Source organism: Montipora foliosa, chromosome 6 (assembly GCF_036669935.1).
Source record: "Montipora foliosa isolate CH-2021 chromosome 6, ASM3666993v2, whole genome shotgun sequence".
Classification (NCBI taxonomy): Eukaryota; Metazoa; Cnidaria; class Anthozoa; order Scleractinia; family Acroporidae; genus Montipora; species Montipora foliosa.
The window spans coordinates 36,145,606-36,159,162 of NC_090874.1; the positions used below are offsets into that span (position 1 = coordinate 36,145,606).

Consider the following 13,557-nt stretch of genomic DNA (forward strand, 5'->3'; position numbering starts at 1 on the left):
AGACCAGGAAAAGAATGGCTGACCGTAGAAGGAGCGAAGGAGAGCGGAGCCAGGAGCAAAAGAGAGAGGAAACCCACACAAAAGGCTCTACAAAGCGCTGTAGAGCTTAAACGGAGGCAAATCCTTAAATCGCGTAAAAAGCTCCTTAGTGTTATGCAATCAGTAGAAGGGTTAAGTGATGACAGCCATATTGATACTGTAGCGCGTGACCTTACTCTCGCCTCGGAGGAGTTTGGAAGATTGTTGCAGGAGTTAATTGGCCTGTACGAGCAAGATTCACGCGGCAATTACTTAGAAGAGGCTCAACTTAGTGAAGAGAACGAGACCCTTAACCGAGCCCTCCTACTTTTAGACAGCCTAAAGAATAGAATTACTAGACAATCCAACAAATTGTTGGAGACAAGATCTGTGTGTTCTCGTCTTTCCTCGCGCCATTCTTCAGCCTCCAAAACTAGCAGCACTACCGCTAGATTGCAAGCGCTAGCCGAAGCTAAAGCGGCAAGAGAAGAAGCTCAGTACACGCGGCTAATAGCGCAAAAAGAACTTGAACGCAGGACACGCGAAGCAGAAGCGCAGAAAATTCGACAACAGGAGATAGCGCAATTCGAAAGGGAGATCGCGATTCTGGGAGCAGACAAAAAAGCCGCGATGGCGAACGCTAAACTTAAAGTTTTCGAGGAGGCTCTTCTAGAAGAAGAACTTGAAAAAGATTTCAAATTACCAGAGTTAGAAGTTCCCAAAATCAAAGCAGAGGAGAGGACTACCCAGTGGGTACGTTCCAACCCCCTAACCACAGGAAAGGTATCACGTTCCGAGCGAAATCACGAGCCGTTAAGCACGCCAAAATAAATAATGCTCCCATTGCGCCCCACCCCCGAAGAAAGAAAATCAGAGAAAACAGATCTCCTCCCTGAACTTCGCGTCCAAAACCCAGATCTGCCTCGGCAGCAACCCACAGATGAGGATTGTGTAGTGCCACAAAATACCATTTTCAATCGGCAACCACTTATATCCTCGACCCCTTTGAAGGATATCACCGGAAGTCAGCTGATAGATTCGCTTACAGTCGCAAATCAACAGATAGTTGTCGGCCTAGCGAGACAAAATCCCAAAATGCCAGCCTGACATATTCTCTGGGGACCCTACCCTCTTCCATCCCTGGAATGGCGCATTCAAAGCTATGCTGTTAGACGCTGATGTATCCCCAACTCAGGAGATAAACTATTTAAGAAGCTTTACTAGCGGAAGGCCACAACGCCTAGTTGATAACTACCGGAAGCGGCAAATGCGCGACCCCGTTGCGTTACTAAAGGAGTTGTGGGACGAACTAGAAAGGCGTTTCGGGAGCGTCGCCGTAATTAGTAATACATTGTTGGAGCGATTACGAGACGCAGCGACCTTTGGTGAGCGAGAACACGATAATCTGCAGCTGTTCGCAGATCTTTGCGCGGATATCGAAAGTCAAGTGACTTATCTTCCCGGACTTCAGTGCCTCAACTATCCTAACGCCATGCAACCAATAACCGAGAAGTTGCCACGGTTTATCCGCGCCAAATGGGAGAAAGAAATAGCTTGTTACTCGAACAGCAACGGCGGAGCGTATCCCCCCTTCTCCAGATTTTCTAAAATAGTCCAGGAGCAATCAAAGATAAAGAACGATCCAAACGTTCTGGCCGGTCAAGCAGCCAGCCCCACCCAGGTTTCAACACCTAAACCACGCAAAGAAAAGAAAACTCTTAAAACAGAGACTCGGCCCGCAGCTGGAAAGGACGGCGCCGGAGAGGATAGGAGGGAGGCCCTTGAAAAAAGAGAAAATAAGACTAAACATTGCCCGTATCACGAAAGGGACGGACACGATCTGCAGGAGTGTAAAGCGTTCACAGCGAAACCCCTGGAAGAACGTACGGAGTGGATTAAAGACGCCCACCTATGCTTTCGCTGTTTCAGCCCTTACCACGTCGCGAGCCGGTGTAACACCCCAGTATAGTGCGCTATCTGCGGAGACAAGCGCCACAGCGCCGTATTGCATAAGGAGAAGCGGCAAGCTTCTAAACCGGAGAATGAAGCAGTCAACCCGAAATGTACCGTACTCTGTGGACCTACAGGAGGCGTGTCCTTCAGCAAAACTCTGCTCGTGGACGTCTATAGCCGGCGTAACCCACACCTCGCTAAGCGCGTCTATGCTATCGTTGATGAGCAGAGCAACAGTTCCCTCGTCACTAGTGAACTAGCCGACGACCTTGGAGCGGACGGACCCTTAGAAAAATACTTCTTGTCCACGTGCAGCGGCGAGAAAGAGGAGAAGTATGGTCGAAGGGTGGCAGGCATTACAGTACGTTCACTTAGCGGAGCAGAGTTCGCCGCGCCGACCCTCACCGAGTGCGATACCATCCCACAAGACAAGAGCGAAATCCCCACCCCAGACATGGCGAGGAGTTTCCCACACCTAAAGGCCATAGCGCACGAGATACCTCCCATAAACGAGACAGCTAAGATTCACCTCCTACTTGGCCGAGACGCACCAGAGCTTTTAAAAGTCAGGGAGTTCAGAAATGGCCCGAAAGGAGCCCCCTGGGCCCAGCGACTGGCCCTCGGCTGGACCATCAGTGGTCAGATGTGCCTTGACTTCGCCAGTGGTCCCGCTCACGTTCTCACTCGCCTCACCAGCCTGTCCACTGTTACGGAGAAAGAACCTAACACCGGAAGCAGAATTTACGAGCTAGTACCTTGCCCCAACCAGATCAAGGTTACAGACCCCCTCTTGGAGCGTGCCACTGACGACATATTTAGGAAGACACGAGATGACAACGAGCCTGGTCTCTCCCGCGAGGACCGCAAGTTTCTAGAGATACTGGATAGGGGTATACACAAGAACGCAAAGGGAAACTGGGAGATGCCCCTACCGTTCCGTAACGAGCGCCAGACTATGCCAAACAATCGATATCAAGCAATGCAGCGCCTACAAGGGCTTCTCAAGACATTTGCCAGGAAACCCGAAATGAAAGCAGACTATCAGGAGTTTATGGGAAGAATAATCGACAAAGGCCACGCCTCAGCTATCCCAAGTAAAGAAGTCCCGTCTCCTCCCGGCCGTTCCTGGTACTTACCGCATTTTGCGACTTATCACAATACAAAGCGCACTATTCGCGTCGTATTCGATTCCAGTTGCGAGTTTGGTGGAATTTCATTGAACAAAGTACTTTTATCAGGCCCTGACCTGATGAACAACCTTATTGGAGTCCTCATGCGCTTTCGCAAGGTTCAACGAAGCAAACGAAGTAACTACAGCTCTCGTCTACGGCCAAGCAAGAGTCGCCCCGTTAATTCCGACGAGTATACAGCGTCTAGAACTGTGCGGAGCGGTCTTAGCTGTTCAAGCAGCCCAGAGAGTTATAAAAGAAATCGATCTGAAGATTTCTGATGTGATATACTACACCGATTCGAAGGTGGTACTCGGCTACGTTACCAACGAGAGTCGACGGTTCTATGTGTACGTAGGCAGATTAAGGAGAGCTTGGATGGAGTATAATGAGAAGCACCCGATCATACTACCGAAGCGTCACTATGTCTCACAGCTAATAGCTAAACACTATCATCATGAAGTACACCACCAAGGAAGACAGATTACCGGAGGTGCAATTAGACAAGCAGGATTCTGGCTTATTGGAGGCCATGACGTAGTCACGAAGGTCATCGGAGCCTGCGTCCTTTGTAAGAAGCTGAGAGGACCACACCTAGAACAGCGTATGGCCGACCTCCCGCTAGATAGAACTGAAGTCTGTCCCCCCTTTACCAACGTAGGATTTGATGTCTTTGGCCCCTGGGCGGTGCAAACGCGTAAGACTAGAAGAGAAGGAGTAAACGCCAAGCGTTGGGGCCTAGTGTTCACGTGCCTGAGCAGCAGAGCCATCCACATCGAAATCTTAGAAGCTATGGACTCCAGTGCCTTTATCTGTGCATTGAGGAGGTTCTTCGCACTACGAGGCCACGCTAAACTCCTCAGGTGCGACCGGGGTACAAATTTCGTTGGAGCTAAGACTGAGCTTGAGGCAGCGGCATCCGAGTTAGATGAGAAGAAAGTGGAGAAGTTCGTAACGGAGTGCGGTTGCAAGTGGGAGTTTAACCCTCCCCATGCATCACATTTTGGCGGTGTGTGGGAGAGGCAGATTAATACAATTCGCCATGTATTGGATGCTATGTTCGCTGAGTTAGGTCAGAGTCAGCTTACACACGAATTGCTGGTGACTCTGATGGCTGAAGTTGTAGCCATTGTGAACGCCAGGCCGATAGCAGCACTGCCGTCCGACACAGATGACCCGCAGCCTCTGTCCCCTGCGATGTTACTCACTATGAAGACACGTCCACCTGGACCCCCTCCAGGTCATTTCGTGCGGACGGATATCTACGCGCGCCGTCGATGGAGACGAGTCCAGTTCCTTGCGGAACAATTTTGGACCAGGTGGAGGAGAGAGTACTTGCAGAACCTACAGCCGCGACAGAAGTGGGTGGAGACGCGGCGAGACCTCTGTGTAGGAGATATTGTTCTCGTGCGAGACGAATCACAACACCGTAACGATTGGCCACTGGGACGAGTGTTGGAAGTCCTGAGGAGCGATGACGGCAGAGTGAGGAAAGTCAAAGTAAACGTTGTCAGAGCCGGAGAAAGGAAAACGTACCTTAGACCGATTAGCTGGTTCTACTCCTGACCGACACAGCTGATCCAGACTAGCAGTAAACGCCATGACAATATGAGTAGCAAGGATAAGAATCCTTGGGCGAGGAGTGTGATGAACAATGAACATTGAATCGAAAAGAACTTGATTACGTAATTAAGCTTTTGTTCTGACTTGGATAAGATACGTTTCTGTTCTGTTTCATTTATCGAGTTTTACGCCCCTGTCTTCATGTACTATTGTTCACAGTTTGAATCAATTATATAACTAGCCATTCCCGTGTTTTTTAACCGGTTTTACAACTGTACACGTGAATTGTACCCTTATCAGAGAACGCCCCTTAAGTTTTTGTGGAGTTGGAGTTAGGAGATCTTCGGAGCAACACTGGAGTTTTCAGAGCAGTTTTATCTTTTTCGGAGTTCCGTAACGTTGGAGTTTCTTTAGCCCTTTAAACAGGATCAGACGTAAGTTTCGGCCTATTATATGTAGCTTTCGTTTTGCTTTCAATTTGTTTCTTTTGTGATTAGTCTTGGCCCCCTTTTTTTGATCTCGTGCATTGTAATTTCCCCTTTTAGTTTTCACCGCATGTGTACAATAATTCAGACGAGTTGGTGTTCAAATTAAACGCTGTTGAGTTCTATACTGTGGTTGACACTTCCCGATCTCCAGTGCACAACATCCCGTGTCCGCTGCACTGGGTACGCGACAGGGATCATATTGAAATTTAGCGAAAGGGCGATTCGACATTCACTGTAATAATAAAGGAGACACTACTGATCAAAGATTTAAAGCCGACCTTAAATGAATACGTCGGCAGCAAAAAGCTGTGTGTATTATTTTTTGTCACCTCTATTTTTGTTATTTAATAGTTTATAGTTAATATAATAAGTTAGTGAAGCTGTATATTTAAACTCCAATTTTGTATTATGCAGAAGCATACGAAACGTCAAGTAAGAGATAATTTCAAGTATGCGTTTATATCTGATGTTTTTCACCGCTGTTTGTGTATTATTTCTGATAAAATTGAGATGGCCAAAGAAAAAGAGTATTTACGTCAAGGTCTCATATCAAATTGTGCGTTCTAGAAGATCGGTATGTTTCAGAATTTTGCTCTTTTAAGTCGGATGTTCACAACTAATTTGCCTAAAAAGTTTAATCGCCTTATCAATCAAATGCTTTTCTTGAAATTTCATTGACTTGTTAGAGTTTTGCACATTGAAATAGCTTACAAACTGGCAAATCAAGATCTCACCCACCTGTCATGGTATCCGCCATGTTGGATTTTACCCATGATGCAATGTGTATACTGCATTTCTAGTTTTCTTTCTATTTTCGTTATAATTCAAGACAATGAGGATATTTTTACGTTAGGCAACAAAACCACAATCTTTTCATGTCACCAATCTTAAAAAAATTATCTTTAGAGCACACTTCAGGATAATTTATATTTTGCAACGTTTTCATCAAAAATACCTTGAAAGCTACCCCTACAAAAAAGTTTATCACACAAATGTTTAACAATCTATGCATTACATTTAGTTGTATCAACACAGACAACGATAAGAATAAACACACCACTGTTAGGACAGATGAAACAACGTTCACGAAGACATTTTCTTCAAAATGAAACTACGGTCTACTAAACCGCTCAGCTCAAACTAGAAAACAGGCGCAGACAGCTGTTTCGGGCCGGCGCACTGGCGAGGGCCTACAAGCCCGCAACAGCTGTGTGCGTCTGATTTCTAGTTTGGTGCGCTGATCATGCTAGGTTTGGTCGACCATAGTTCCACTTTGAAGAGATTGCGTTCGTGAACGTTGTTTGATCTGTCCAAACAGTGGTGTGGTTATGCTTATCACTGTTTGTGTTGATCCAACGTAATGCAAAGATCGTTACACGGCATTGCAGTCTGTAGCGTGAAATGTTTAGTTTTAAATTTTCAATCTTCACCTAGTGCATTCTCATTTCATAGTAATCATCCATTGTCCCTTGATTTGGTACGAAAATCAGCCTGGGCTGGCCCATAGCAAGGGCGGATCTAGGATTTTGGCTAGGGGGGGTGACATGTCAGACGGAAATGCACAGGAAGTCCAATCTTTATATGTTAGACAATGAATAATAAATGCTTTTAAGAGGGTTAGGGCTGTAGTATGATAAATCTGTAAATGATGAGGCAACTTTGCACTATTATGATTTTCTTCAGCTAGCTTGACGATCGATGGAAAGGTGAAATGGCGGAAAATGGAATGACAATGAGGCAGTGTTAATTGGTGGTTTACGCTGACCACTGCTACGAAAGCAAACTGGCGGCGCAAGAGATCTTACTAATTGGCAAGCATTCACTTCTGGCAATATTTTATTCCGCCAAAACTCCGAAAACCAGCGGTTTTAAGGCGCAACGGACCGCTGTCTGTTATTTAGGTTTTTTATTTCGTTTGTAAATTTTAGAATTTTTTAACTGAAACGTTTTTTTTTTGGTAACCGAGTGGGGTGCACGTGCACCCAGTGCACCTCCCCTAGATCGGCCCTTGCATAGACTGTCAGGCCTTTATGGTCGCTTCCACTCCAATAATATTCAAAGACAACTTTAATGAATGTAAAAAAAGTGGTCAAGATATATTGTTGTTAAAGTTACCAACCAGATAATTTTATTCATCAGCGTAAATATCCTGCTCGGCCTAATCATCTAGAAAATATTAAAGAAGGTGTCGTTACTTAAATAAAATTCAGTTACTCATACACAATTCCGCTTTTCACTTCCTAAATAAGTAGGCCTTCTCTCCTTAACTGTGTATGTGAATAGAAAGTGACATTAGGTAAACTCAAGAGAATATAAGAGAGATCGAACCCCCATATACGGCCTTCAGTATTCCGATGGCAATTAATTGAAACTCTCGTACTGTAAGTTTTATAAGGCCAACACCTTATTGGTTACTTAGGGTGACGGTAGGCCGCGCTGCCATGGGAACAACAGTTATAACCTGCATGTGCGCAATCTAAAAATAAAATTTTCAAATGTGATTATCATAGGGCATAGGGATTCGCTCTCTCGCCTGATATTCTCTTGGTAAGCTACGCTGTTTCCTTGCTTTGCTTTGACACTGAGGCGCAGGTACGAAGGCCTGTTACGAAACAGGACGAAATCAAATGCAAAATTTTGGAGGGACAAACAAAGAGTATTATTGTAATTTTGATACTGTCTAATGGCTTTTTCACTCCTTAAGCTCCAGATCTACAACTGACATCGCGGTTTTATCTCCTCCCATCTGGAATCCAAGATTGCTCTGATTTGAAAAAGAAAACTCTTTAAGGCACTTTTTTTTGGAGACATTCACTTCATTTTCAGGTTGATCCCGAGTACTTCTTGGAAAACATCCGGGACATGGCGTACGGAATTTGCATTCTTCAATGTACGACACAATAGAGTTCAATAAACTTGAAACAATACACAAACACAAAATGAGGTAAAACGTATAGAAAATACTGCTAACAATTGTCAAAGTTAGTTTCCTTGCCACATCTTTTTCTTCTTCGTAATTTTGTGAAATGTTGATATTTAACTTCCTAATTCGTTGGGACTTAACAGGCGTATAGTCTCCGAAACCAATTGTGGTCAAAGTTACAAACCAGAAATATACTGATTCGATGAAGCTCCAATCAAAAAGAATCGTCATAACCGATCCATTCACCAAGATCAGCACAAAGGTAGCTAACACAAGCAAGAAAGCGCTTTTTTTCTGTATTCCTCTTGGTTCCATCCTCTTCAGGATTTTCCTTTCAAACTTTTCGACGACTTTGTTGACCCACCTGGTGATCAATTCACCGATAGCTTGGAACGCAAGGAGTGTGATTGGAATTCCAAACAATGAAACAAAGATACACAGCAACTGGCCTTCAGGCGTCTGGGGAGTGATGAAGCCATAACCTTCGAGAAAAAAATAGGGAATTGAAAGGGGAAAGAGTTCCTTCATAAATACTTTTGTCCTTTGGCCATTTCAATTTCAGCAGGAAAAGAAAACAAACAGCGGTTACAAACATTTTCATTTTATACTTGACGTTTCGTATGTTGCAGCATACATCATCAGAAGTGACGGTTAAAACTGTAAACCAGTGCCTCGCTCTAGTTTTTTAAAATTTTGTGTAACAGTTTTAACCGTCACTTCTGATGATGTATGCTGCAACATACGAAACGTTAAGTATCAAATGAAAATGTTTGTAACCGCTGTTTGTTTTCTTTTCCTGCTGAAAGAGTTCCCTCCTTATTTATTTTGACCAAGGAGGAGACGAGGAGGGGGGGGGGGGGGGTGGAAGGGGGCAAACAATCATCCCTATTTTTATTTCACAGTAATCGCAAACACCTCTCTCTTTCGAAAAATAGCTATCTATTGTCAATGCACTACTTACCTATTGTTGTTACAGCTTGGAAGACAAACCTCATTGCCGCAATATAGGTCCATTGCATTTTAGGTTCGCTCAAGGCTTCGTACGCCATGTTGGAAAAGCCATTAAAGTCCTCGATCGTCATGTTGTACTTCGACGCCATGGACTCAAACATAGATTGCAACAAGTTCGTTTTAACTTCATAATCATTTTCCTTTGTGCTTTCGACCAAAACGAAAAGCCAGGAACCGAGAGACCAGATAAGTAAAAACCCCAGAGTTCGAAGAAGCACTTTTTTATGTAGCGGGTCCATATTTGATGCCAACAAGCTGTGTTTATGCAAAGCTTTCAACGAGAGTTTGCGTACAATCCGCAGTTTTTTTCTGATGCAATCAATCTTCTGCACATTAGACCTGTGGAAGCAAAAACTGTTGTTATTTCTTCTGAATTTTGTACTTTATCGGACGATTAAAGCAATCGAAATAATGCAGTCGGCAAGAAACATTTATTCCCCATTTAAACGCCACTTTTAACTTGCCTCTGAGAACACTTTTTCCATGATTGTTGAACATGAGAACCCTATCAAGTTCTAACCAAATTCAATATACACGCTATTTTCATCTAACATACTTACTTTTTCTCTCATACAGCAGTAAAAGGATGCCGGCACTCTTTCACTGGTATCAATCGTTTCTCGGAGGCATTCCGGCGGCAAATGCTCAGCAGGAAAGTAGCAATGAAGTAGGAAGACTAAGTATAAATTATTTTAACTCAATATACATCAAATCCATTTAATGTATTAATAATTCAGGTGCTAGTCGCTTCAGTTCCTCATTTTCTGCATAGAAACTAATAAGTCAGCCGCTCTTTATTTGTGGAAAAGACCATTAAACTTGCTTCCTATTATAATTATACCGGGTTCAAAATTAAAACGATGTTTGAAGCAATTAGAAGTTCGTCTGAGAGCTTTTATTATTGATGCTCAAACTTCCTACTGCAAAATAAAAAGGGTGTGAATATTTATCCTCTAAAAGTGTTTTTTAAGTCATGCAGAGACGAAGGATCCCTATCATTTCGTCCCAACAGGAAGCGCGTGTTGAAGTTAATTTAAAATGCTGTTTTTCGGTGCTTAAAAGGCATGTATTACACTAGCGCCAAAAAATGGTAACAAATCTGACTGCAAAGATAAAGTTCAATGTTTTATTGCTACCATGAATACACGTAATCGGCCAGCCACATTTTCAAATTAAGTGATCGCTAAAAAAACTTCATTCGGTTACTTTTCCAAATTATTTCTTGTTTACAAACCTGGGAATTTCTCAACTTATACCTTGATTTCGGCTTTTTTCATGCAAATAAACATATTCTGTTCTTAGACAAAATTTGACCACAGTATTCAGTAAGAGCTCATCATAAAATTTCTCACATCACATTTTCTTCTAAAATACTGTTATCCATGGTAAAGATATAAGGCATTTCTTTGAGCCTTAAAGTCAACATATATTGTCTTTTTTGAAAAAAAGGGACGGTGAAATCTTCCTATACAGCGTTAGGGACCTGATAATGTCAGAAATCATCTCTAAAATAGTCAAAATTCAACAAACACCCTGGCGATTCTCATTAGCTACCTTGGTCAGTAAATGAGGTACCATAATGTTTTCGGTACAATAGCATCGGCTATCTATATGCTGCAAACCGCTCTCACGCTGACACATTCACTTGGAGACATCACATCGGCAGCATCTGCTGTAATCTCTGTTTTCATTTTTGCCTTGATGATAACACCTGTGAATCTTTTGCTTGTCAGCCTGGACTGATTTTTGACCTTAGGTTTGACGCTTTTGGTAGGAATTGGAAAGCAACTTGAGACTGTTTTCAAAGCGTTAGACGGAATGAATTAAATCGTTGAAAATATTCACATCTTAATGATATAACAGGGCAAATAATCACATCTTACTCCTTGTCTTACCTTACAGAATCGCCCGCGAAGTTTCTTTCACACCCTGGCGATTCTCGTTAGTTACCTGGGTAAATGACTAGGTGCCATATTGTTTTCTGTTCAATAGCATGGGATATCTATATGCTGCAAATTGCTCTCACGTTGACAAATTCACCTGGAGACATCATATAGGCAGAGTCTGCTGTAACTTTACAGGGGAATCTTTGGACGCTTTCCTTTTGTCAGAACTAGCCGGCCAGACCCGTCAGTTTGCAAAGAAATGGCAACAATTTGAAGGAACACTTGCCTGATGATCCCTCGCTTTCTTCTGGAGGAGCATATATCATCCTCACAATGTGTGAATTTGAGGGCCTTGTAGAGTTAGTCCTTTCAAATGCCCGGTCTGGCCCGTCAGTTCTGTCAAATGGAAAGCGTCCTTTGCTGACACTTTTTTGCCTCATTATCACAAGGCTATCGTTTTCAGTCTAATCAATCAGCCAAGAATAAACTACTGACTATTGAAAGTGCATTGCATAAGGGAGTATTTATGAAAATTTGAATGCCACACACCAAATAATCTCTGAGCAAATGATGCTTTGAAAATTCGAAATTTTACAAAGAGAGAGATCATCAGCGCTATTGCCACCTAAGGAGACTCTAAGAATTTATCAGTTTTTGATGGCTAATAACTGGCATTTAATCGAAGCTAAAGAGCTTAAAACTATGTTTAACAAGGTCTTTTACCTTTTGAAGTACCTTTTGAAGTCAAGTTGTGATGGCTTCTCACGGTGAGCAAACTCGTATGTTGATGAGACAAAATGTAAGGAACGGCGCCAGCATAGATTCCCTTGTGTTCTGGCTCACCTAACCGTAATCTAAAAAAATCTGCTGCCTTTGTGTTTTATTTTAGATGATTTTTCTTGTGCAGGGTACAGCCATTTCTATATTCATATTCAAAGCACAGTTAGCGGAAGCACTAGGTTGAATGCCATTAAAGCAATTTTTAAATCTTGTGAGGTATTTACCTAGAAAAAGTTAAGATTATAATCCTATCTAGGAAAAAGGGTTTCACCTGATAGCCATTTAGAAGAGATTCATCAAAGGATTGGCAAGCAGGGAGGGCATTCTGGCTGCGCTCTGAAAAATATTTGGTGCAGCAAACAGATCAGCCTTCGAGACAAGGCTCTTTACCGTCGTTGGTGAAACCAACAGGCATTTTTACACACGTGTAACTGAGCACTTTTTTCACCTTTTACGGGATAAATTCTCATATTTTCAAACACAAGTCAGGATAATTCCGATATCTCTCGTTTCAAAATTATTGATAATGCTACCTGGTTCTATTTGATAAAATTAACGTGAAGTAACAGACAAATATTTTCCAGCTGTTTAACTGCAAATTTGAGCATCATCGTTTGCCAACATATTCAAATTCAAATTCAAATTTATTTAAAGCACATTTACCTAAAAAGTAACAAGATACACTAACCCGCAAATAGCATAGCCTAATCCAGGCAGGTAGTGTAGAATTAGTAATCGAACAATTCTTCAAGCAAATTATGTATGAACATGAAAAGCAACAGTTAGCAACTTTTAGTTCTCTTGTTATTGTTCACTCGTAATTACTGGAGCCTCAAAGAACCTGAATATTGAAGAATATCACTGCCTCATCAATCTTGCTTCAAAGATATAGAATAAAATATGAACACTGGACTTCAATGCACTCACAGGTACGCAAAGAAATAAATTTTATCCCTAAGGTAATTACTTCTCTTTCATTGTGTTTTTTTCCCCATAAAATGCACCAATCAGTTAAACACTCTTTACAACGTCATTTTATAGCAACATATGCCTACTGAAGTAATTCCGTGTAAGCGAAATACTAATAAAAGCAGTAAACCAGAAACCAAATTGAAATCTGACATCCAGGACCTGGAATAGATATCCAGAATCCAAGACTGTCTTTTACCTTACATGAAGCGATAAAATACTAAACCCACAAAGACTGAAGAAAATCAAAGGCTGACATGTTGATCACTTCCAAGTTCCCCTCAACTTCCTTTTCGAGGCAAGTTTAATGGTGTACTCTGCGGCTGAGTACAACCTGAGGCTAACCTTAAGCTTACGTGCAATTAGGCCTAAACTAAAGTTTTTAGGCCTACGATCAGCTTTCATGAATGTTTAGGATACTCTCTGTGCTGGTAAAACAATAACCTGTGACCTGTAAAAAATACCAGAGCGTCTGACAGCTCTCCATGACAAAGTTCACGGACGCTTTAAGCCTGTCCGGCGCGGTTAGTATCTTGATGGGAGACCTCAAAATATACGACTTGCTGTCAGAAACAGGACCGAACAGTCTATTTTAACGCTCAAAAATGTGAACGAAGCAAGGTACAGATTTTCTTAGCCGGCCTTATGCAAAACAAATATTGATGCAAAAGTAAATAAATATCGATAATAGAGTTTTTAGGAAGAGCACAGGGATTTGATTCATGACATTCATTCAAGCTAATTTCATCAGCGTCACAAATTCTTGCCGATTTTGGGGCTCATTTGTTGAAATTCAA

The 13,557-nt window shown here is 42.4% G+C and overlaps 3 protein-coding genes and 1 pseudogene across 3 annotated transcripts; 3 read left to right on the forward strand and 1 right to left on the reverse strand.

Annotated features, from left to right (window-relative positions):
* LOC138008657 (uncharacterized) overlaps positions 1-13,557 on the forward strand; it is a 482,701-nt pseudogene that overhangs the window by 420,608 nt on the left and 48,536 nt on the right.
* Positions 1,181-3,421, forward strand: LOC138005478 (uncharacterized). The gene is made up of 2 exons (XM_068851698.1): positions 1,181-1,901; positions 2,106-3,421. Exons 1-2 carry the CDS (start codon positions 1,181-1,183, stop codon positions 3,419-3,421), a joined length of 2,037 nt encoding a protein of 678 aa, XP_068707799.1.
* LOC138005479 (uncharacterized) lies at positions 3,519-4,706 on the forward strand. Its single transcript, XM_068851700.1, has one exon. It carries the CDS (start codon positions 3,519-3,521, stop codon positions 4,704-4,706), a length of 1,188 nt encoding a protein of 395 aa, XP_068707801.1.
* On the reverse strand, positions 7,302-9,739 carry LOC138009030 (potassium channel subfamily K member 15-like). The gene is made up of 3 exons (XM_068856322.1): positions 9,686-9,739; positions 9,076-9,464; positions 7,302-8,596 (listed from the first exon to the last, which is right to left on the reverse strand). The coding sequence occupies exons 2-3, from the start codon at positions 9,362-9,364 to the stop codon at positions 7,884-7,886; spliced, it is 1,002 nt and encodes a 333-aa protein (XP_068712423.1). The 5' UTR covers positions 9,365-9,464; positions 9,686-9,739; the 3' UTR covers positions 7,302-7,883.